The sequence below is a fragment of the Rhinoderma darwinii genome, chromosome 9 (genome assembly GCF_050947455.1).
Source record: "Rhinoderma darwinii isolate aRhiDar2 chromosome 9, aRhiDar2.hap1, whole genome shotgun sequence".
Classification (NCBI taxonomy): domain Eukaryota; kingdom Metazoa; phylum Chordata; class Amphibia; order Anura; family Rhinodermatidae; genus Rhinoderma; species Rhinoderma darwinii.
This window is the reverse complement of record NC_134695.1, coordinates 103156598-103182792: the sequence shown is the minus strand read 5'-3', so window position 1 is coordinate 103182792 and position 26195 is coordinate 103156598. Positions and strand designations below refer to the sequence as shown.

Here is a 26195-nt window from a genome sequence, read left to right as displayed (position 1 = left end):
CAGGCCAATCACAGGCCAATCACAGGCTGCAGCGGTCACATGGACTGCTTTCAAACCAATGAAAAATTGGGCTTCAAACAAACTTTCCAAAATATATATTAGATTGTGTCTAATCTCTTAAACTGGTCACAGAAAGTAGATTTTTGCTGATGGGATCCAGAAACAATCCAGCAACCCAACATCTGATGATAAAATAAGAATCTAGCAGGTTGGATCTTAATCCATTCATCCTTGTGCCCAGAGGAGGTCAGTGGTAGCAGAGGCATCTGTTAGCTGCTTATTTACCCCCACATTAATAGGATTACTTGCACATTAGTACTATTTACTACTATCTATTAGTTATTTTTACTATCTACATGTTGACTATGGCAATATATATGAACTAGTTGACTAAGACTTTTTTTGCTTATTTTTATATAGGTAGTGACATGAACATCTCTATTGTACAAGATAATGTGACTTTAACAGAATCCAGGGTGAAACCCGGACATCCTTCTCACAACCTGACCCTGGACATTGCATCTCAAAAGCTTATTGGCCCTGGAGTTCACCAGCTGCAGATTATTGCATCTAGTCACAAAACCTCAGTCCAACTCAACACCAGTATTACCATTCATCTTATTGAGGCGGTTTCTGGTTTACAAGCTCATTTATCTGCCAACACATTGGAAGCAGGGAAGGAATTGCAGATAAATGTGACAATATCTCATGGGGTACCAGCTGATGTAATGATTGAGATTACAGGATCTAATGATGCCAAGACACACTCTGGGCAATGTCTAACCACCCAGCCACACTTATACAACATCATCGTTGGCTCAGCAGGTACAATAGTCTACTAGTAATAAGATTTGTAATGTATTTTGATGTCTGCCATTATTTTGGTGATGCCTTTTGCAAAGGTCACTCGTTTTCCTTCTTCTATTGATGTGTCGTTGATTGTATGGAACAGAGGTACATTGATTATAATGCATCTGTATTTATGTTAGATGCCGATATAACTAAATTTATTTCATTTTGATCTTCAAAGGTATTTATATGGTCACAGTTATTGCTGGAAATGCCGTATCGAACATCAGCCTAAACATCGGAAACATTACAGTGGCAGAAAAGCTTGAGAAAGGTAATGGAGTCTATGCCACGTACGCAATGATATAGTATAAAGGGTGAAACATTGGCATTGATCCAACCTTAGGTAAGATTTACTAAGGAAAATGCGCCAAAAAATGTGGAGTATATGGCATGCACCAAATTGATTATGTGTTTTAGACACATTGACACCTTGATAGTTTTGGAAAATGACTAGAAGAAGGGACGTGGCTAAGATGAGTCATAAAACGTGGCAGATTTATTAACGATGTGATCCATTTATTTTTTTTGGGTGCAAAATATTCATGTAATGTACGCCAGCCATAAGGTGGTGTAAGGTAGAGAAAAGTGTCTAACCAAATTCATCTGTACTTCAATCTATATCTATATCTATATATATGACCAACTACTGATAACATTTTTCATTTTTGCCACGTTTGACAGACGGAGAACTGCCGGCAAAATGCTAATTTTTATAAATGTGCCTCAGTATGTTGTTTATACATAATGTCTGGGAATTGATTCTTAGGGTATGTGCACACACACTAATTACGTCCGTAATTGACGGACGTATTTCAGCCGCAAGTCCCGGATCGAACACAGTGCAGGGAGCCGGGCTCCTAGCATCATAGTTATATACGATGCTAGGAGTCCCTGCCTCCCTGCAGGACAACTGTCCCGTACTGTAATCATGTTTTCAGTACGGGACAGTAGTTCCACGGAGAGGCAGGGACTCCTAGCATCGTACATAACTATGATGCTAGGAGCCCGGCTCCCTGCACTGTGTTCGGTCCGGTACTTGCGGCCGAAATACGTCCGTCAATTACGGACGTAATTAGTGTGTGTGCACATACCCTTACAATCCTGATCCACCATTGCTATCAATGCTGATGCTGAACAATATGACTTCACACTTATAAAGTTTATATTTGTGTCTCATTTTCTTGTTAAATAGAGAAAGAAGAAAAACATGGTGGAGGTGAAGAGGAAAAGGTGAGAATGCATCAGAATTGTTTTATTCCTTTCACGTAAAATGCTCCGAAAATTCTGACACTGTATACTTTATTTAAATGAGGTTTGCTGAATTAATATTAGTGACAACCTTATATGCTACTGGCTACAGCCTTGTTCATACTCTGCAGTTTTTGCATGCAGTTTGTTTTTTTCCTCCAAAACCTGAATTGCAGCTAAAAGAATAAATCTTTCTTTTAAAGGGTAACTAAACATTCAACAAACTTCTGACATGTCATAGTGACATGTCAGAGGTCTTGATTGGTGGGGGTCCGAGCACTGAGACCCCCACCAATCGGTATTGATTGATTGCTATGGGCAACTGCTACACTTTTCCTTTCCCCCATTGTGCGAATCTAGCTCAAATGTATTATAATTGGTAAGAGACCCATGACCTTTAGTGCCAGAGGCAGAGACCACTTACAGTCCATCCCTGCCTATTAGTCAATACAAATGGAACATATTTAGAATACAACATTGATCATAGTACAAAGCAGTGACCAGAAAATAACTATGGGGAAAGCAACATTACAGCTTACTGTACCTGACACCCAAAGCCGTTGCCAGAAGAGTCTGTCAGCGGGTTTCTCACTTCTCCCTGTTGAAAACACATGCACGCTTAAGGGGGTTTTACACATGACGATTATCGCGCAGACGAGCGTTCATATAACGCTCGTTGACGATAATTGCCCTATGTAAAAAAGGGCAGTGATCAGCAGATGAACGAGCAAACGCTCGTTCATCTGCTGGTCGTATCGTTTTAAAAAAGTTAAAAATGATCGTGTAAACAGGGAGACGCGCTGCCGACATGATAATTATGTATAGGGCCGAGCGATTGGAGTAACGACCTCTCGTCCCCATCCATAGCTCCGTGTGACAGGAGCAAGCGAGCGCCGATCAACGATCTCTCATTGATCGGCGCTCGCTGCATCGGCCGAGTGTCGGCCAGTGTAAAAGGGCCTTTAGCCGAGCCAAGTGTGCAGTTGTATGGGGGAGTCAGAAGGAATAGCTGTCGGCCGAACAATCGTTCGCCGACAGCTACCTTAAAGGGGTTGTGCCATAAAACACATGTATTCGCTATTCACAGGATAGGGGATACATGTGTGATCGCTGGGGGGACCGAAAGGAGAACAAGGGACCGAAAGTCACCCAGAGCGTTACATGAGAGGCTTGGACTTCCGGGTTCTGTATCTGGCTTATGTGTTCGGCAGCTACATAGAAATAAATGGGATTCTTCTGCGCATGCGTGAGCGGCTCTCCATTCATTTCTATGGAACTGCCGAACACATAAGCCAGACACTGAACCCAGAAGTCCAAGCCTCTCATGTAGCGCTCTGGGGACTTTCGGTCCCTCTTTCTCCTTATCGATGGGGTGTCCCAGCGGTCAGACCCCCAGCGATCACACGTGTATTCCCTATCTTGTGGATAGGGGATACATGTGTTTTATGGCACAACCCCTTTAAGTGTATGGCTATCTTTAAGAGACGATTCTTAGTTGCAATGCAAAGGGTGAAAATCCACAGCAAAATCTGATGTAACACATGATGACGATTTTGCTGCGGTTTCACTATGAGACTGCCACGGACTTGTAGCAAAGTCTGTAGTGGAAAATTGGAAAATCAAACCAATCATAGCAAAATATTGTTGTAAACAACAGTAAGCAAATTATTAAATATCATTTATATACATAATGGAAATATCAGTTGTCTTCTAGGCTTTTCTGGCTATCATAATGATGTGATTAAAGGTGTTGTCCCATCAGGACTACGTCTCTCCAGATGCTCTATAAGGGTATGTTCACACGAGGGCGTCCGTAACGGCTGAAATTACGGGGATGTTTCCGCCTGAAAACATCCCCGTAATTTCAGCCGTAACGGCATGTGCAGGCGCTTGAACGCCGTGTCCATTACGGACGTAATTGGCGCTGCTATTCATTGGAGTCAATGAATAACGGCTCCAATTACGGCCAAAGAAGTGACAGGTCACTTCTTTGACGCGGGCGTCTATTTACGCGCCGTCATTTGACAGTGGCGCATAAATATACGCCTCGTGTGAACAGACAAACGTCTGCCCATTGCTTTCAATGGGCAGATGTTTGTCAACGCTATTGAGGCTCTATTTTCGGACGTAATTCGGGGCAAAAACGCCCGAATTACGTCCGTAATTAGTGCGTGTGAACATACCCTTATAATATATGGATCTCATAGAGTGGGTTTCCCCACATTGAGCCAGTGTCGAGAGGTTTTCGCTGTGACGTACTTGGGCTGTCCATGTATTACATTACATTCATCTTTTCCTGGGAAAATCAGCAGTTTGCCGGGGATCATGGAAGCCGAACTTGCAGGGATAGGTTGATTTCCTCAACAGCTCTCATATTAAAAGGATTGTCAACCCCTTTAAATCATATTAATAACATTATGGTGTCCAGTATTATTTGTTATCCTTTTAGTTATGTCTTACAGGATGTCATTAAGGAGAAAAGAACAATACGGATGCATATAGAACCTCGCAGACATGTCAGCCCCTTCTCCGACATTACTCTACAATGGCCTAGCAATAGTACCGCTAGTATCACCTGGACATGTGGTAAAAGACTTTTCACAGATTTCATGTCCTGTATTGTAGTGAATACATTTGTTACTATTGCTGCGTGTGCGACATAATCGTAAACGAACCCACGTCATTTCTTCATGTAGGATCTTGCTGGACTGGGTGGTTTGAGTGTGTGAAGCAGAATCTCATTAACATCTCCTCATATATGACTGTGATCCCTGCGACCTGTCTCCCACCTTCTAATTCAGCATTCACTATCCGGGCGGTGGTGACTTATAGTGATGAGGACACTGTGGAAGATGAGCAGTGCTTCTATGTGACCTCCAAGATTCAGCTCCGACCCAAAATCAGGTAGCAGTGAATTACCCAGAAACTATTGTCGTTTGAGACCATAACTCTATGATAAACTAGTAATTGCTTCTGAAGCCCCCATAAAGTCTACTCAAAATATTATAAAATGAAGATTAACCCCTTCCCGCTGCAGCCATTTTTTGGGTTTTCATTTTCGTTTTTTTCCTCTCCACCTTCCAAAAGCCATAACTTTTTGCGTTGCCGTGTTCTTCGTAACTTTTTTATTTTTCTGTCATTTGAGCAATATAAGGGCTTATTTTTTTTGCAGGATGAGCTGTAGTTTTTAATGGTACCATTTTTAATGGTACCATTTTGGGTACATGCCAGTTTTTTGATCACCTTTTTATTCCATTTTGTGTTGGAGATGAAGTGACCAAAAAACAGCGACTCTGGCGTTTTATAGTACAAAGAGTACAAAGATGGCGGACCTAAGGTCCTTCATTAGGCCCTTAGGCTGTCATGACAACCATCGGCACCCCACGGTCGCTTTTGACCACAGCATCTGAGTGGTTAAACTAGCAAGATCCCGCTCGTTGCAATGAAGTGTCAGCTGTATCATACTGCCGACACCAGCGTAGTATGGAGCAGGCTCAGTCCGTGAGCCTGCTCCCTACTCTCCCTACCCAGCCATGACGTAAGAATACATCATACGTCTGGGAGGGATTAGGGAAAAATAAGCAGATACAACAAATTGGCGTATGCTTGTGTCTTTTTGGCATACGCCGGGCCGGCAGGTGTCATCGTACCTTATTTCTTATACGTTCATTTAGTATGGTGGCATGTGTTGCAGCTTTCAGTTGGAGGTATACGTCAGGGTATAGCTCTAGCAGAAGGCTCAAACGCTCTGCAAACAGAGCCTAATACAGCGCCCATGGATTTCCGCTACATGCCCCTAATATGTAATGCTGATTCTCAGGAGTTTTACCAGTGAATTGTGCAGGCTGATTGGCTGGATCTCTGGCACTCGTATGCACCACTCATCAGCACTGCCTCTGGCATTGTAAGTTGAATGTAGTTTCAGATTACGCTGATCCAGGAAAGGCCATTGTAGGTTGAAAATATTGTAACCTGCGGCCATTGTAACTTGAGGGACCACTGCACTTTATATTTACAATAGAGAAGTAACTCGAAACCCCTGGGCCCCAATGCAAAATCCGTAACAGGACCCTTCAATTATAACATGTCAATAATAGTACCATGCTCCTCAAAGAGACCTCCAAACTTCTGCACTCCGTATCGCTATGCACCTGAATTACATTTATATATTTATACTACACTAATTATTGGCAACCACATTTATACCTCTGATCCCTGAGAATGGTCGATTATTGCTCTGACTATGTTGAATATACAAGTTCTGATAACATTGTTCAAAAGATGTTGGTTGATTAACTTTATAAATACGTTGCTTTAGTTTTCCAAAATGTTATAGTCCAGAGATTCGCGATTCTAATGATTGCTATTGGAAACTGTTACCAGACACATCCCTTAGGCTGGGTTCACACATAGAGGTCAACGTGTTTTTTGCCGTAATTCGCATTTTGACCACAACGTGTGAACCCAGCCTAATGGCTTTGCTTATCTCCTATAATACAATACTCTGCATTCTGTCAGAACAAGTTTTTCCTACATCAGACTATACAGTGATTGACATAGAGCCTGCAACAGATTGTAGTTTAACACAACAAGCTTGGTTCAGATACTCAGCCAGCAGGGAATGCAGGGAGATTTAAACTTAGTGGCCTGCAGAATTGTGAATGCAGCTGTGGAGGAAAGTGGACTAAATTGACTATAAAACACCTTCTAATCCGGGTTCAGTACAAGATAAGTAAAGCAATGTAATTGTAAAGGAAAACAGTAAAGCAAAGTATTTTGCAACGTTACTCAACCCTTTATGTAGATATTAAACTGATGAACAAAGCAAGGAATATGTTTAAACCTAATAAAACAGAGGCATATGTCAACCGATACATTCCTTTGAATAAAATGAATATATTAAAACAACTTATATGTGGGTTCTGCTAGTGTAAACAAGGCCTTACTTTGCATGCACATGTTCTGTGGTCCATCCTTGAACATATGCAATAAAAAAAAGAAGGAAAAACTTGAAAAAAAAAATGTGCGCTTATAATTGAAAAATAGGGGAAATGTCATACTGACAGTATCTGATTAAATGTATTAGCTGTCGAACTGCTTTTTATACAGACCTAGAATGCCCCATCACTATCACAGACTTTGCACAACTCTAAATAGTTTGTATATTTACGTGTTGACAAGAAACAAATTATACAATTTCATATGATAATCAACTTAGATATTGTGGACTTGGCTTATGCTTAATGTAAGTAATATGACAACAGCTGCACTGCGGTGGATATAGTTCTACTTCTGTAGGTGGATATAATGCCAATTTTTCTTGGGAGGGAGGTTGTTTTTATCTAAGGCCTTATTCAGGTGAATGTTGTATACGTCCGTGTGCTGTCCGTTAAAAAAGCACACGGACCTATGCAATTCAATGGGGCTATACAGACATCCGTGATTTTTCACGCAGCGTGTTACCGTTGCGTGAAACTCACTGCATGTACTTTTCTGGTCCGTTTTTGCAGACCACGTCGCTCAATGAAGTCTATGAAAATCACGGACAGCACAAGGACGTCATCCGTGTGTTGTCCGTGTTTCACGCAACAGTTGCTAAAGAAATGTTGAGAAACAAATAAATAAATAAAAAATGTGCACCAACACCGACATGAAAAACTGATGCCACACGGAGCAAACACTGATGGCACATGGAACTTAAATGTATTAAATACGTCCGTTTATTGCGGATGCAAAACGGACACGCTCGTCTGAATCGGGCCTAAGGCTTCATGCACACGACCGTGCCCGTAATTATGGGCACGGACGGCCGCGGGCAGCCAGCCGTTTTTACGGGCCGTGCTCCCATTATAAGTTATAGGACCATGGTCCGTAAAATAAAAAAATAGGACATGTCCTATTTTTTTCGGCAGGTTTCTACGGCACGGAAACCTTCCCGAAGACATACGAGAAGGTGTCTGTCGGCCATAAAAATGAATGGGCCCGTAATTACGGGCGATTTTACGGTCGTGTGCATGGGGCCTTAGCCTGAGTTTACATGTCACAGTCAAAATGCCTTTTTAGTGCTGCGGCAAAACCGCACTGTTTTGCTGCGATTTTTGGAAAATAGCTGCTAAATGGCATGATTTTGCCACGAATTGCGATAAAAAAAACAGCAGCATGTGTACTCAGCCTTAGAATTTGTTAAGTAACATTAATCTGTTTCAGGTGTGATATGAACTGCAAAAATATTAACGTTTCCGAGGCAGTGGTATTCAGCGCTGCTTGTGAAAACTGTGATGGTGTTACATACAGCTGGTATATCGATAAGACCTTAATACAGAAGGTTAGTGTCTCACAGCACACAGGATACATCACACATAATGGAGCTCTACATCAATGCAACTCCATGTACCCGCCATACCCTGAAAGCTTGATATTCTAAACTAGCTGGAGACATACGGATGGCCTATATCAGCATCTCCTTTCAAGTTTGTTTTACTACTGACTTAATAATGAATGATCGATTAATATTAGAATTTGAACCTAAGCCGTATAAGGCTCTGCTCACACCTATCAAAGAGCAATCCGTTCGTTCCACCTTTTAAAAAACGCTTGGCTGGATAGGACAGACAGACAGACAGACAGGCCTCTTTGGTACTTCTGGTTCAAAACACATTCTCATTGAAGACAATGGGATCCTTTAGGCGCCGTTCACCAGTCTCCATTCTGTCAGGTTTCCATTGCTTTTTGATGGCAAGGAAAGCGTAGTCTGCAGCCTTATTCTTGGCGTGGAAAAAAAAGAAACCCTATGGATGCTTGACGGCCCCATTATAAGTCAGTGAGAGCCATCAAAACAGTCATTGCTCCATTAATGTGACGTTAATGTGAACAGAGCCTTAGACTTAGAGAGAAGGATACTCACTCTAAGGGCTCGTCCACACGTAATGGAATTGCTGCGTATTTTCCGACGGAAGATATGCAGCAGAATACAGTAGCAGCAAAGTGGGTCAGATTTAACAAATCTCATCCTTGTGCTGCGTAAAATTTCTGAGCAGAAATTCACCTGCGGTGCGCGTTATTCGTACCGCAGCATGTCAATTCCTGCTGCGGAAAGTGGACTGAATTGCTGCATTTTTCAGAGATCACCATCTCCCAGCATTGAGAAATACGCAGCAAAATCCACACCATTTTCTGCACTAAAAACCGCAAGTGCGGTTTTTCCACAGCAGAATTTTTGCTAGTTTCTGTGGAATTGCTGCAGAAAATTTCTGCAGCAATTCAGTTACGTGTGGACAAGCCCTTAGACTAATGTCCACATAGACTATATTATCCGATGGTTTATCAAGGTAAATGCTACAATCATGTAAACGAAAATAATATTATATAGGAAAGTCTGTATCTTAAAAAGGCAACGATTAGCACAATAAAAACATCCCACAAATGGATGGGGGTCAGTACAGGCAAGAGCCTAAGGCGTATAACAAAACAAGCTGCTGAAGGTGCACAATATTAGATGGCCATGGAATAAAAATTCAAAAATGAGTAACCTATGGCTGCTATTCTCAAAGCAAGAAAACTTTAAATGACGCAATATCGCATGTAATTATTTCTATGGGGTCACATGAAATTGCAAAGAGCCCCTCTAAGATCTCCATATGCCTTAATAGGGGGTTTAATGCCTTTAATGTTATTAACATATCATATCATTTCCCAACTTCTCTCTTCTTTCCAGTCTGTAACTCTTCCTGCTGTTTGCCATCTGCGTGATTTCAGACCTAGTCCTCTTACTCTATTGCAAAGTGACTTGTCCACCCTAGTCCTGAACAGCACATTGTTAAAGGACCATGCCGAAGGTGCTGTCAGAATAAAACTAATAGGTGAGTGTGAATACCTTCTTTAAAGAGGCTCTGTCACCACATTATAAGTGCCCTATGTCCTACATAAGGAGATCGGCGCTGTAATGTAGGTGACAGTAATGATTTTTATTTATAAAAACGATCTATTTTAAACCACTTTTTGAGCGATTTTTAGCTTTATGCTAATGAGTTTCTTAATGCCCAAGTGGGCGTGTTTTTACTTTAGACCAAGTGGGCGTTGTACAGAGGTGTGTATGATGCTGACCAATCAGTGACCAATCAGCGTCATGCACTTCTCTCCATTCATTTACACTGCAGATAGCGATATAGCTATATCGCTAGTGCAGTCAATTACACAAACACTAACATTACTGCAGTGTCCTGATGATGAATATACATCACTACCAGCCGGGACGTGATGTTTATTCAGAATCCTGACATGTATGTAGCGTCTCTGTGAGATTCCAGCAAGGCAAACGTAATCTTGCGAGATTACGATGTAACCTGTCATTTCAAACGAGATTACGCTTGCCTTGCTGGAATCTCACAGAAAAGATTCAGAAGTGTCAGGATTCTGAATAAAGGTAGTGATGTATATTCATACACTCCTTTGTACAACGCCCACTTGGTCTAAAGTAAAAACACGCCCACTTGGGCATTAAGCAACTCATTAGCATAAAGCTAAAAATCACTCATAAAGTGGTTTCAAATAGATAGTTTTTCTAAATAAAAAGCACTGCTGTCACCTACATTATAGCGCCGATCTCCTTATGTAGGAGATATGGCACTTATAATGTGGTGACAGGGACTCTTTAAGCAGGGTTAACCCTTGCAAGAAACAAATCACTATGTACTGAGTTCAATATTTAATTTCAAACAAAGCATTGGCTTTGATAGAGATCTTATCAATTTGTACTCTACTGACCAAACTAGTCCCACGTCAGTTCATGTCATGTGTATTTGTCACAGCTGCCTGTAGACAATCTAATGTCTATGGGGGCTGTAGCTTGTCAGGGGAAACATGGATCATCCATCTGTTGGCACTGATAATTGTCCGGACTGATGTTTTCATGGAGACCTTGTTACTATTACTAAATACATCAATATCTACATCCCTACTCGCTTGAATAGTGGCAGTCATTTCGGAGCTGTGAAGAATTTGATGAACAAAGTAAAGCATATAGAGCAATATTTATGTCTGTACTTAAAGGTGCTGTCTCGTCAAGACAAACCATTGACATATTAAATATTAGAGCGGAGGGCGCTGCAAACGGTGGCTCTTACTCTGGCAGACCCGGCCTGTCCATGTTTTACATGGACGGCCATCCACTTGCCACTACAGGGTTAATGTATAACATCCAGGTTTCTGCAGCCAGGCCAGCTTCAGTATAAATTCAATAAATTAAAGGTGTTAGTGATACTGCAGAAGTCCTTTTTAATTTTTCATCAATGATGTTTTCATTGTTTTTGTTCTGTATTTTTGCATCTGTCTTTTTTATTTTAGCCAAGACTTCTCATGAATATGGAGAAGATACGATAGTGGTTAGCACCCTGCCACCTACAGAGGTTCCAAACTGTACCATATATCCCAATGAGGGGTCTGTACTGACCAGCTTCCGTATCTCCTGCCTCTCTCCATGTTCTCTCACTGACTCCTGCAATCAAGATCAGCGCATCTCTCTCACTTACTGCTTCTATCCTAAGCCGGGTAAGTGTCAGCAGATCAGACTGAACTAGACGTAGTGCCCCCGACAGCCCAAAACAATAAAATACACCGGTACATAAGGTTGCATTCAATATTCAGCATTTTAATTGTCCATCAGGGTTACATTGAATCCACCACTATAAACTATTCTGAGAGACCATCTATATAGTAGATGTAAAATCTCTCTTTTTATTGCACACAAGCGTCATGTCATTTCAGGGGTTATCGTGTTTAGAAGACGCGTTTTCATAAACCCCATTAGGTAATTCTGAGTCAATAGAGGAAGATCCTCATCTCTTGGCCAGAGGGGAGAGTGTATACAAAGAGCATCTCTTGCTCTGGAGGACCTGTCCTGTCCTGCATTACACAGAAAACCCATAGTTATGAATGGGCAGTGTAATACTTAATTTCCCCTGTGATGGTGCTGCAGAGAAATGTAACACTGCCAAGTTTGCCTGGGGGGTTTCAGCAGATGGACGCTTTGTGATCAGGTTTTTATCAAGTCACCCTTCTAAAAAGTATGGATTTTCCAAAGCGAACAAGGCCTTTAATAAGGACTAATTGCTTATTCTTAGGCCTGATTTACACGAGCGTGTGCGTTTTGCGCACGCAAAAAACGCTGCATTTTGCGTGCGCAAAATGCACTTAACAGCTCCGTGTGGCAGCAGCATATGATGCGCGGCTGCGTGATTTTCGCGCAGCCGCCATCATTATGACACTCCGTTTGGATGTTTGTAAACAGAAAAGCACGTGGTGCTTTTCGGTTTACATTCAGAGTTTGACAGCTCTTGCGCGAATCACGCAGTTCGCACGGAAGTGCTTCCATGCGACCTGCGTGGTTTTCACGCACCCATTGACTTCAATGGGTGCGTGATGCGCGAAAAACGCTGAAATATAGAACATGTCGTGAGTTTTACGCAGCGGACTCATGCTGTGCAAAACTCACGGACTGTCTGCACTGCCCCGTAGAGTAATATAGGTGCGTACGACAAGCGTGAAAAGCACGCGCGTCGCACGCGCGTATATTACGCTCGTGTAAATGATGCCTTATGCAATAAATAAATAAAAAGTGGTAAAATAAGGAGTATATGGCTGGGATACACAGCGACTAAACGTCACACATGAAATGCAGCGCTCAATCAACCATTACTACCTTCAGTGCACTTAAATATAATCACATATTACGTTGAAGACAACACAAAATCAAATAAATAATATATCAGGTAATATATTTAAAATGTGACAATTAATTTAAAATGTGATAATCTATTTAAAATGTGACCAAATAAAGCCAGAGCTAAACATCCAACTTGTCTTTTGGAGCTGTTCTATGCAAATCACTAGATTGCACTGGTCAATACACTGGTCAATTCATTCCGATATTGCATTGTCACTTGAAGAGCTGGAGTCGCACATTCATTTGCACTTAGGCTCATTGCACATGGCGACTGTAGTCACTCCGATTGCTGCCATGTGGTGCCTCTGTTCTGCACCGTATTCTCCCTTAGGGTATGTTCACACTACAGCGTCCGTTACGGCCGAAATTACGGGGCTGTTTTCAGGAGAAAACAGCCCCGTAATTTCAGCCGTAACGGCATGTGCAGGCGCTTGAACGCCGCGTCCATTACGGACGTAATTGGCGCTGCTTTTCATTGGAGTCAATGAATAACGGCTCCAATTACTCCCCAAGAAGTGACAGGTCACTTCTTTGACGCGGGCGTCTATTTACGCCTCGTGTGAACAGACAAACGTCAGCCCATTGCTTTCAATGGGCAGATGTTTGTCAACGCATTCAAGCCGTAATTTTGGACGTAATTCGGGGGTTAATACGCCCGATTTACGTCCGTAATTAGTGTGTGTGAACATACCCTTAGAAGCAATACTTCAAGATAAGTAATACGACATTCTTCGTATTATGGCATCCAATGGAACACATTTAGGAACACATGTGGGTCCCAATGCAGTCTACGGATGCCCTATTATGGATCTGTACGACATGGATCATAATAGAGCTTTTTTGAATAAAAGACTTACAGTCCCAGTTGAGAGAGGAAGATGCGGCTGGGATGTAGTACTGGATCGGTGCTTAAAGAGCATCTGTATCTAGTTTATTAATTCCCTATCTCCTAACTCATCTAGTAGGCGCTATGATGCTGATCACTACAGTGTAAATTGTGTTCCTAAATGTTTCTTATTTTCAAAGTTATGTGCATTTCTCTAAATATGCTAATGCAGCTATACTTGCCAAGTGTGAGGTAAGTTTGTTTTCTCTGTGGGCGGTGTAATATTTTCTGTATGACGCTGTCCAATCAGCGTCATACAGTTCTCCTCATCCCAGCACAGCGTGATCACATCTTCAATCGCAAGATCACGCTGTGCTGTCACTTCCGGCCGCAGGTCCTTCAACACAGAAACTCAGCGCTCCTCCAGGAAGAGGATCCCTTCATCGCCTCCAGCCGTGCCAGGACGACTCTCATCCACAGCAGCAGTTGTGACGGACGTCTTACTGGATGAACGCTAAGGCGCTGTGTTGAAGGACCTGCGGCCGGATGTGACAACACAGCGTGATCTGGCGATTAAAGCTGAGATCACAGCTGATTGGACAGAGTCATACAGAAAATATTACACCGCCCACAGAGAAAACAAAGAGTCACCTCCTATTTGGCAAGTATAGCCACATAACAATATTTTGAAAAAATAATAAATTGCAAATAATAAACTTTTTGGAACACAATTTACACTGTAGTTATCAGCATCATAGCGCCTATTAGATTAGTTAGGAGATAGGGAATTAATAAACTGCTGACAGATCCTCTTTAAAGTCGTTCTTCGAGCTGTACAGACATGCAATGGCGACCACAGAATACATATTGATGTTGAGCCCAATAGAGGAGTAGCTGCTATTCCCAGCGTCTCTCTGCTCCACCTAATAGAGGTGACTCCCCTTTATAAGATTCATATGCCCTAAGAGGGCAGTGGTTGTCCAATCCTTCTCCTTAATGCAGCAGAAGAGAGGGGCTAAGTAAGGGACTGGCAGGGGACTCTATGTTCCCGTCTGAGTTTTTTTCTAGGTACGCAATGGGTCAAAGACTTGTCTATATTATTTTAATAAAAACATGAAAAAATTGATTAAAAATAAAATAAAATACCTGTACGGCCCATAAATATGTCTCAGACACATATGTACAACTCTCCTGGCCTGTCATATGTGCTCACCATTTATAATAAAGCAGAATGCTTATAAATAAGGTGCAGTATGGGTACCTCTGCAGCCACACATCCATTATCATTATTCCCCCCCCCCCCATTTAAAATTTCCCACGAAAATATAATTTCTCCTCCATAGTAACATTGACAGTTCACAGGGCCAACCCTCAGGGTATGTGCACACGCTAGCTGTCATTTACGGCTGAAGTGACAGACTGTTTTCAGAAGAAAACAGCTGCGTCGTTTCAGCCGTAAAAGCTCCTCCTCGTAATATACGAGGCGTCTGTGACGCTCGGAAATCTTGAGCTGCTCTTCATTGAGTTCAATGAAGAACGGCTCAAACTACGTTGCAAAGAAGTGCCCTGCATATAATGTATATAAGTGTCCTGCATATAATGTATATAAGTGTCCTGCATATAATGTATATAAGTGTCCTGCATATAATGTATATAAGTGTCCTGCATATAATGTATATAAGTGTCCTGCATATAATGTATATAAGTGTCCTGCATATAATGTATATAAGTGTCCTGCATATAATGTATATAAGTGTCCTGCATATAATGTATAGAAGTGTCCCGTATATAATGTATAGAAGTGTCCTGCACATAATGTATATAAGTGGCCTGCATATAATGTATATAAGTGTCCCGCATATAATGTATATAAGTGTCCTGCATATAATGTATAGAAGTGTCCCGTATATAATGTATAGAAGTGTCCTGCACATAATGTATATAAGTGTCCTGCATATAATGTATATAAGTGCCCCGCATATAATGTATATAAGTGTCCCGCATATAATGTATATAAGTGTCCTGCACTTCTTTGCCGAGGCAGTCAATTTACGCGTCGTCGTTTGACAGCTGTCAAACGACGACGCGTAAATTACAGGTAGTCTGCACAATACGTCGGCAAACCCATTCAAATGAATGGGCAGATGTTTGCCGACGTATTGGAGCCGTATTTTCAGACGTAAAACGAGGCATAATACGCCTCGTTTACGCCTGAAAATAGGTCGTGTGAACCCAGCCTTATATATATGTGCCACATGATGTACCTGTTGCTCAAAAACAAGTGTTTATATCACGTCTCTGCTGAATTCATTTGCTGTATTAATATTGTCAGCTATTTAAAGGAGCACTAAATGTCTGTAGAGGGATCTGTTCCGTTTGGCGCACCCTTTTGCACTCTATAATACACATGGTCATATGCATGAGGCCAAAGTTAAATGTTTCAATGTCTATGCGCAATTTTGCACACTTTTTTTGTTTTATGTTTTAGAATCTCAGCTCTACTGTGGTCCAAATCAAGAACTTCCCTCTGTTTATTTACCTATTGGAAAAGAAGAAAATGGCTTCTTGTTAAACGTCACTGTTACTGTCACAAATAACTTCGGTGATTCAGTCACTACCACGGTGAAAGTGAAGGTAAAAAATGCTATAATTTCCTTGACTTGGATTTATTATGCTGTGCACACAATTACTAGCATTTTAATTTTTTCATATTTTGTCGTTTTAAAAGACAAGATGGACACACAGGTGCATGGCTCGTTACAGTTACAATACAGTTATCAGAGCTTTGTACTTCATAACATACAGCCGACACTACACTGTAGTGTCCGACATAAGAAATAACTCTGATCCCGGACGATTAACCCCTTAGATGCCGCCATGGGGCCCTCTTTGTCACCACATGACGCACCCCAAGAAGTGATTGTGGAGTTCCGATTGTTGCCATGGCAGCTTAGGGTCCAAAAGAAGAGGTCTGCCTCTTTATACCCCTTCTAAGGACTGTCAAAGGGCTTTTATAGGAGCCGTTAAATAGCACAATACACTGAAATACATAGGTAAACGATTGCTTGTTCAAGTCCCATAGGGGAAAAATGTAAAAAGAGTTAAAGTTATTTTTAATGTACAAAAGAATTAAAAAATATTTAAAGTTAAAAAAAATGAATGTAAACAATATCACTAAAAACAAAATTGATATAACTGCGTCATTAAAAGTCTAAACTATTTAAATATAACATTATTTACCCCAAAATGTATGTTTTTTGGTCACCTTACCATCAAAATAAAAAGTGATCAAAAAGTCGTATAAACCCCCAAAAAGTACCAAGAGAAACTACACATCACCACGCAAAAAAATAAGCCCTTACACTCCTCCATCGATGAAAAAATAGTACTTATGCTCTCAGAATATGGCAACACAAAACTATTTTTTTTTTTGTAAACGTGATACATCATAAAAACACAATATAAAGGAGCAAGGAGTTGAATAGCCATGCGCCAGAGTGGCGATCACATGACCGTGACAGATTTTTGTCCATTGGAAGAAAACCGTGAAGGAATGAAAGCAAGCAGAGATGTTGAAAACTTTTCCACTTTAATCACAAATGGCAATGTCATTACTGGGGGAGGGGCATGGAGCCTCACAAATCCTGCTATGCTACCTTTTTATTGTTTATGTAACAAAGAACTTAATTAGATGCCCATCTTTTTCCAGGTCAGATATGACGAGACAAGCACTGACAGCCTGGCATTGTTCCTGTCTGAAAGGTCATCGAACATTTTAGAGGGAAGCGACAGCAGCTCACTCATTCAGCTGTACAAATCAGTGTCTTCTGTCCTCAACCAAGAAGCCCTTAAAGACCACCACAATTTATCGCTCCAAGCTGACAACAAAAAAGAGGTTTGCCTGCCATTAAATCATCATGTTACCTTTATGTGCTAAATACCGTACATTATTATAGTCGCTGAGCTTTTAGCCGGTCATACTGCGAGTAATATTGTGGTAAGGCCCAGAATTATTTTGTGCATTGGGAGCGATTGAGATGGTGATTCTGACAATCATAAGGACTTGATATCACACAAAAAGACCCTCTTAACATTGGAAAAGTTCTTTGTAACCCGGTCACTCATACCAATTCTCAAACGAAGAATAATCGGATCCTCAATGTGCTGATGCTGCTCGGTATGGATAATTGCACGATTTAATCTAGTGAGAATAGCAATTTCCTGCCAATTGAAATAGTCAATATCTCTGAGATTTGGTTTTCAACACGAGACAGATCATGCAAAAAGAGAAGAAAGAAGGGCAGTTCACCAGTGCAGTGCTGCTATGGTCAGTTGTCGGGTGCACTGGATATATATCATTTAACAAGCACTCTGGCTCTGTAAACATCATAGAAAATATCCACCATAAATATATAATTTTAACCCAATTTAATAGATATAATAAATCCTCATATCACAATAGAGCATCGGTAAAGTCAATAAATCACCATAAAACACTGATTTAAACACTAAATATTCCCCCATAGTTGCCCCACACAGTATAATGACCCACACAGTATAATGCCCCCCCCATAGCTGCCCCACAATATAATGCCCCTCATAGCTGCCCCCACAGTATAATGCCCCCCATAGCTGCCCCACACAGTATAATGCCCCCCATAGCTGTCCCCACAGTATAATGCCCCCCCATAGCTGCCCCACAATATAATGCCCCTCATAGCTGCCCCCACAGTATAATGCCCCCCATAGCTGCCCCACACAGTATAATGCCCCCCATAGCTGTCCCCACAGTATAATGCCCCCCCATAGCTGCCCCACAATATAATGCCCCTCATAGCTGCCCCCACAGTATAATGCCCCCCATAGCTGCCCCACACAGTATAATGCCCCCCATAGCTGTCTCCACAGTATAATGCCGTCCATACAGTATAATGCCCCTCATATAGTAAAATTCTCCTATAGCTGCCACCATATCAGCCCCCTTTCCTACCCAGTATAATGCCCCATAGTGCCTAATAGAAAAATAATAACATAATCACTTACCTATCCCCGTTCCCACGACTGGTGGCAGATCTTTCTCCTCCGCTTTGTGCTATGAGAGACTCGGCGTAGACAGGCGTGATGACGTCACTACATCGCGCCTGCCTGCGTCGAGCCGCTCACGGCAGAGTGAATGCTGGTGCAGGGAGCCGTCAGCTTCTTGCTCAAGCATTCAGGAAGCGGGACCAGCGCGGTCAGAGCTGTGTAGCTATGGGGGTCCTGTGGGCCCCCCAGGATTAGGGGTCCAGTCGCAATTGCGACCGTTGCTACCCCTAGAGCTACGCCACTGTTACAGTGGCCTATGGCAGAGCAGGGAGATACCTCCCTGCTCTTTTATAGTGTTAAATAGCATCTGCGTCCGAAGGACGCAAACACAATTGAATATGGCGTCGCTACCGCTGTAGCAGCTATAGTGGCCTCTAGCGGAGCCTCCGGGCATGGGGGGGGCCATGCCGGCTGGTGGCACAGGCCCCCTCATGCCGCGGGCCCCGTAGCAGCCGCTATGGCTGCTACAGCGGTAGTTACGCCACTGGTCACGGACACCTTTCCGTATATTTACAGATGTGTATCTGTGCCGTAGAAATGATCCGTAAATTAAGGAACATGTCCTATTCTTGTCCGTAATTACGTAACCGTTGCCATCTGTAATTGCGGAACCGTTGCGATGCAACGGCAAGATTCCTCCCTGTTTTCTCTGCAGATCCGTAAATACAGATAAACTACGGATGCACTATGGACTGTATTTGCGGACTGCGTGCTGTATCTAGGGATGACTACAGATCCGTATTTGCGGACAGTAAAAAAAATATGGTTGTGTGCATGAGGCCTTAGTGGATGTCCAGTGTTGGCTAGGGACATCTTAGGGTATGTTCACACGTAGTCAACAAAAACGTCTGAAAATCCAGAGCTGTTTTCAAGGGAAAACAGACCCTGCTTTTCAGACGTTTTTTTACCAACTCGCATTTTTCGCGGCGTTTTTCGCGCCGTTTTCGCGGCGTTTTTTACGGCCGTTTTTGGAGCTGTTTTCATTGGAGTCTATGAGAAAACAGCTCCAAAAACGTCCAAAGAAGTGTCCTGCACTTCTTTTGACGAGGCTGTATTTTTACGCGTCGTCGTTTGACAGCTGTCAAACGACGACGCGTAAATAACAGGTCGTCTGCACAGTACGTCGGCAAACCCATTCAAATGAATGGGCAGATGTTTGCCGACGTATTGGAGCCGTATTTTCAGACGTAAAACGAGGCATAATACGCCTCATATACGTCTGAAATTTGGCCGTGTGAACATACGCTAAGGCCCTTTTCACACAGTTTTTTGCAGTCACAAACATCTGCCTCAAAATTCCTTCAGGAATTTTGAGGCAGATTTTGACCTGCCATCAGAACATTTGCCGCGTTTTTCGCTGCGTTTTCCGCCCACAGCCATAAGCGCCATGGGCAAAAAATGCAGTGAAAAATACGATCTCTGCCTCGCATTAATGTCAATGGGAGGTCAGAGATGGAGATGCCAGAAGAAAGGACATGTCGCTTCTTTTTCCTGCGAGGGTTTTGTTAGCGCTCGCTGGAAAAAAATTCCTCCGTCTCCCATTGAAATCAATGGGAGGCGATTTCGGGCATATTTTGGCACTGTTTCCAATTGGGTTTCCCCGTCAAAACAGCGCTAAAATACTCAGTGTGAACATACCCTTAAAGTTCAAATGATCTATAAAAACAGGGGATCCTGAATAAGGTTGTTATCATTTTCTCCCCCTTGGATATGGTGGCTGAGTGGTTAACAGTGTTGCCTTGTCACAATGAGACCCTGAGAAAAATTACTCCTACAACATCTGAATGGAGTTTGAATAATCCCTCTGTACCTGCATGCACTCCGGTTTTCTCCTACACTTCACAAATATACTGGTACTATATAATTACAGAGCGAATGCACTTTCATCAAACTTTTGATATGTCATCGGTGGGGGCCGGGTGCTTAGACCCCCAACGTTGCTGAAATGAAGGTGCAGAAACACTCAGCTGATCACTTTTCTCATTCGGCTGTGATCGGCGCTCCCTGTTAGGCTGAAGACAACTCACATAGAACGTCTATGTGAGCCGTCTTCAGGCTGAGGATGAGCGCTGATCACAGCCGAAGGTGCAGGGCGCTCAGCCGAGTGTTTCTGCACCTTCATTTCAGCAACGGTGGGGGTCTCCGCACCCGAACCGCCACCGATCCAAACTTTTCAAATATCTCTGACATTTCAAAAGTTTGATGAAAATGCAGTCACTCTTTAACTACATTATCACTATGTGCAGGGTCGAAGTCAAGGGGTGCTGGCAGCTCATGAGCCTGGGTGCCAGGGGGGGTGGCATCAAGGCATCAACAAGCTACGTTCTCTCAACTGCAATCTTGTGAATATTTTTAGGTTAGGGTGGCATCAAACTGAATCTTTACGCAGGAAAAGAAAAGTATTGATAAACTTCTGACCATGTTACAATATAAGTTCTTCTAAAATCATACCATGCGTTACCAACTTTAGCATTTCTATTTATAGAACTTCACTTAAAAGCCTGTCTTAACCTAGCCCTGCTTACACAGTTGATGGATTTCTTCTAGTGTATCAATGTAGTCTAATACATTGTAGCAAACTTCACCTTGTGGGAGGAAGTACGCCAAGAGGGTGTCCAACCTCTGAATGTAAATTGTGAATGTTTCTATTTGGTGTAAACAAGAATCAGATCTGGGCGGTTATCATTTTGAAAATTATCAGTGAACAAGCAGGTAAGGCTTCATTCATCTGCGTCAGGGTCCCGTTCTGACGTTCCGTCGGAACTTCCCGTCAGAACGGGACCCTGAAAGAAACAAATGCAAACCATAGGTTTCCGTTTCCATCACCATTGATTTCAATGGTGATGGATCCGGTGACAATGGTTGCCGTTTGTCTCAGTTGTGCAAGGGTTCCGTAGTTTTGACAGAATCAATATCGTAGTCGACCTCGTTAGGGTCTGTTCACATCACCGTTTGCTTTCCGTTCCGGGGTTCCGTCTGAGGTTTCCGTCGGGTGAACCCCGCAACGGAAAGTGAAACCACAGCTTCCGTTTCAGTCACCATTGATATCAATGGTGACGGAAACATCGGTAATGGTTTCTGTTCGTCACCACTCCGGCAGGTTTGCGTTTTAACGACGGAATCAATAGCGGAGTCGACTGCGCTATTGATTCCGTCGGAAAACTGGAAACCTGCCAGAATAGTGACGAACGGAAACCATTACTGATGTTTCCGTCACCATTGATATCAATGGTGACTGAAACGGAAGCTGTGGTTTCACTTTCCGTTGCGGGGTTCACCCGACGGAAACCTCAGACGGAACCCCGGAACGGAAAGCAAACGGTGATGTGAACAGGCCCTTATTCATTCCGTAAAAACGACAGAGCCCTTTCACAACTGAGACAAACGGAAACCATTGGCACCGGATCCGTCACCATTGTAATCAATGGTGATGCAAATGGAAACCTATAATTTTTGTTTGTTTCAGTCAGGGTCCTGTTCTGTCGGGAAGCTCCGACGTAACGTCACAACGGAACCCTGACGCAGATGTGAACGAAGCCTAAGTTGTAAGCATTTGAGTTGTCTTCCTATGGAAGAAGGGTTTATTAGCTGTAATCATCTTAAGATACAGTAAGATCACATAAAGATACTGCGCCATTAATATCGCCTAAAATGCTGGATCCTAACAATAGCTAGCAGTTCTGACATCAGCCATTGACCTCAATGTGTGCGGGATAACAAATTTAATGTATATGCAAACTTTTTCCTAAATGTTTCCTGAAATAAATGCATTACAGCTTATTAGGAGGTGAACATACGGCCATTATTCAGTCACGCATACTATAACTTTTTTCATTTCCCCCCTAGTTGCGTGAAGTGATGATTACAGCGCTCTCTGCTGTTAATGTGACAACACTGCACACAGCTCTTGAGATGTCCGAGGTCCTGAAAGACATTACAATGAGAAGTGAAGAGCTCTCTTCGTCAGCTCAGGTGAGACACGCACTCTCGGTATAAGGCAATGCATTCAAACCAATGGACGTCATGTCCTAAAACTGACTCCGAGAAAACGCATCAAAAGCCTTGGTACCGATAGTGTAAAAATGTATACTATCAACTACTACGGCCGCACCGTTAGATCTTATGTATAATTTTCTTCAAGGTGGATGCCATCAGTTTGTTGAGAGATGTCAGCCAGTCCCTGCTGACCATAAGCAATGAACAAGATCCGACGAAGGAAACAACAGCAAGCCATCTTTTTAATGCCATGAGTAACGTGCTGGAGGCCAGCGCAAAGAATGGGACTACTGGGAGTAGCATAGTACGTCTGCCATTAGTATTCAGATGACAGTGCAAATGTGGAGCAGTTGCCAATAGCAACCAATTAGATTAATATTTTCAATTTCCAAAGAGCCTTAGGAAAATAAGAGCTGGAATCTGATTGGCTGCTACTCCTTAACTTTTTCTATTACACTAGTTTTGATAAATCTCCCCCATTATGATTTCATGCTTAGTCAATCCGAGCTGCATAGTGAATCACGTCAAAGCCTAACCTGAAGGGAACAGACATTTAGGCCCCGTGCACCCCACCGTAAATTTTGGTCCGCAAGTATGGACCGTAATTGCGGATCAAAATACGGTTCCATTCATTTCTATGGCGCACGGACACCTTCCCGTATATTTACGGGAAATCATCCCTACAAAATAGGACATGTTGTATTGTTTTGATTTTACAGACCGTGCTCCCATACTTATAATGCAGGTGAATGTCCACGGCCGGCCATGCTCGAAATCACGGACCGTGATTACGGGCACGGTCGTGTGCATGGGGCCTTACAGGGTGTCACAAATATTCAGAACATTGGTCGGGTTTTAGCTTTTGAGTCCCCACAACATAATTTTCTAACATGCTGAAATACTGAAGCCAGAAAATTCTGCAGATTATACTGGGAAAAAGACTTTGACAACCATTTATTGTGTAGAACATGTTTATTATTATAACACATGTATTTTTGTTAATGCTGTAGGCCTCCACATCAGTGTTGGCGTTCCGTCAGAGTTTTCCGTCAGAACGGGACCCTGAACAGACACAAACTGACACAAACGGAAACCAGAGGTTCCGGTGCCCGGATCCGGTGCCCATGGTTTTGCCGGAAGCAATAGTGTAGTCGACTACGCTATTGCTTCGCTATTGCCTCTGGCAAAACGACTGGTCCCGTGCACAACAGAGACAAACGGAAACCATGGCCACCATGTCAGTTTGTGTCTGTTCAGGGTCCCGTTCTGACGGAAAGATCCGACTGAACGTCAGGACGGGAACCCAATGCAGATGTGAACGAGGCCTTAGATGTATTTGTTCACTTTATCCTCTTTTTCTGTAGAGTACAATGTCGCTCCATTTACTCAACACAGTAGAGAATCTGCAGAGTGCATTACTGGTGGGGAAACTACCGAATAATGAACCCATGGTACTTATGGCTCCTGCTGCTACCATGTATATAAACAGGTATGTTCAGTATATATGTATTATTTCCAGGCCCTAGCGGCCTCATTGCCTGGAATAAAAGAAAAGGAGAAATACTGCAAGTAATATATATACATATATTTGTGTTTAATTTTCATATACACAACAAATTGTAAAAGTTTTCTTATACGGTAATAGTTTACTTATACTCTGTATTATCAGTGCTGTCCCCTTGACAACACTTTCTGCCCAGTTCAGACTTGTCATGGGGGCATTTTCAGGATTCAAACCACTATACTCATCATTGTCTGATAAGTTCTCCTATTCAGATCAAAGCAGAAGTGTTTTAGATGAATTTCACAGATTTCATGTTGCAGATCGGTGGTTCTTGCACTGAAATTCCAAATTAAAACAGCGTTCACTGTATTTTTAATGGAAGCTCCTCATGTAAGGCTACATTCACACGAGCGTATCAGATTCACGCACGTGAAATACGTGAGTAAATCGACCGTGTGCGTTGCGTTATTGCATCTGTGCTTTGCGAGTGGCATGCGTTTTTCACGCACTCGCAACGCACATCTTTTTTTATTTTTCAATGGAATTGATTTGCAAATCACGCACAGCCGTGTTGTTTGCATGATTTTCACGCACCCATTGACTTCAATGGGCGCATAGGTGCGTGAAAACGCCTGCATGTGTGAATGGCCCCATTGAAATCAATAGGGTCAGTGGGCTGGGTGTGATTTTCACGCACAGCACACGGACGAGTTTTTCGCTCGTCTAAATCCAAACCGTGTTTGATGCAACTGTTTGAAAATTGTGGTTTTCAAATTTCTTTTCAATACCGCAATAGTTGTGAACATTGTCTAGAAAAAGTGGCTGAGGAGCCAGATTTAATCATTTTATGTGCCATTTTTTTGAGTTGGAAAGAGAAAAGTGTTCAACATGTCTAGCTATTTACACCAAATTTATCATAAAGCGTGCGCCATTGTGAAAAAGTTGGTGCAGCTTCTGCCATTCTGGTCTAGTTTTATCCTGCCTAACTTTAGGACCGTATTAATAAATCATCCCAAAAGTATATGTATTATGTTATTTGTGTTTGTGCTCCAACAGGTTACAGTCTGACCAAGTAGAAAGAGCATCAGTAAATATTCCAGATGTAAGCTCTGCAGCTTTTACCCTTCCATCATTATCCTCTCTGAACCTCCAGATGGGTGACGAAGAGGCTCTGGATCTTCGGGCAAGTGTACCATGGCAAACCATACCAAACATGTATGTATGTATGTATGTATGTGTGTGTGTGTGTGTGTGTATGTATGTATGTATGTATGTATGTATGTATGTATGTGTGTGTGTGTGTGTGTGTGTGTGTGTGTGTGTATGTATGTATGTGTGTGTGTATGTATGTATGTATGTGTGTGTGTGTGTGTGTGTGTGTGTATGTATGTATGTATGTGTGTGTGTATGTATGTATGTATGTGTGTGTGTATGTATGTATGTATGTATGTATGTATGTATGTATGTATGTATGTATGTATGTACATAGTATAATAGTATAGAGATTGTTTCTCTGCACCTGAGCTGGTATTGGAAGCGAGAGCGTGAGTATTTCTTAGCAAGTTTTCAAAGTTATCTAATGATCTGTCGCCATCTAGTGGAAAGTTATGGTTATGATAAATTCCTCCAAGTGACTATCACAGATTTTATAGAGATCTATACACATGAGGTTGGAGGTGGTATGTAAGAACCTTTGCAAAAGTTAAAGATTCTAGATCTATACGAGGATCATATCCCTGGCTAACTTCACAATAAACTTTATTTTGTTACTATAACATTACTTTTGTTTTTCTAGAACCTTTATGACATGACCTCTCTATTCCAGATGGTGAGCTTTTCAGTGAATCCATTCTCCTCTAACACAATCGACATTAGTGGATCTGTAGGAGGACTGCGCCTGACCAGCACAAATGGATCTGTTATCCCTGTAAAGGATCTCGCTGAATACATAGAGGTAAAAAGGT

The 26195-nt window shown here is 42.3% G+C and overlaps 1 protein-coding gene across 1 annotated transcript in view; it reads left to right on the top strand.

Moving 5' to 3' along the window:
* The window catches only part of LOC142660228 (polycystin-1-like protein 2), an 89365-nt gene that overhangs the window by 13344 nt on the left and 49826 nt on the right, over window positions 1-26195 (top strand). Inside the window, exons 7-21 of the mRNA XM_075836812.1 lie at window positions 421-825; window positions 1031-1123; window positions 2045-2082; window positions 4563-4686; window positions 4797-5004; window positions 8308-8425; window positions 9815-9959; window positions 11443-11646; window positions 16135-16280; window positions 17356-17541; window positions 22578-22703; window positions 22873-23031; window positions 24092-24216; window positions 25288-25414; window positions 26057-26185. Coding sequence (XP_075692927.1) covers window positions 421-825; window positions 1031-1123; window positions 2045-2082; window positions 4563-4686; window positions 4797-5004; window positions 8308-8425; window positions 9815-9959; window positions 11443-11646; window positions 16135-16280; window positions 17356-17541; window positions 22578-22703; window positions 22873-23031; window positions 24092-24216; window positions 25288-25414; window positions 26057-26185 — 2333 coding nt within the window. The remainder of the gene's footprint in view (window positions 1-420; window positions 826-1030; window positions 1124-2044; window positions 2083-4562; window positions 4687-4796; window positions 5005-8307; window positions 8426-9814; window positions 9960-11442; window positions 11647-16134; window positions 16281-17355; window positions 17542-22577; window positions 22704-22872; window positions 23032-24091; window positions 24217-25287; window positions 25415-26056; window positions 26186-26195) is intronic.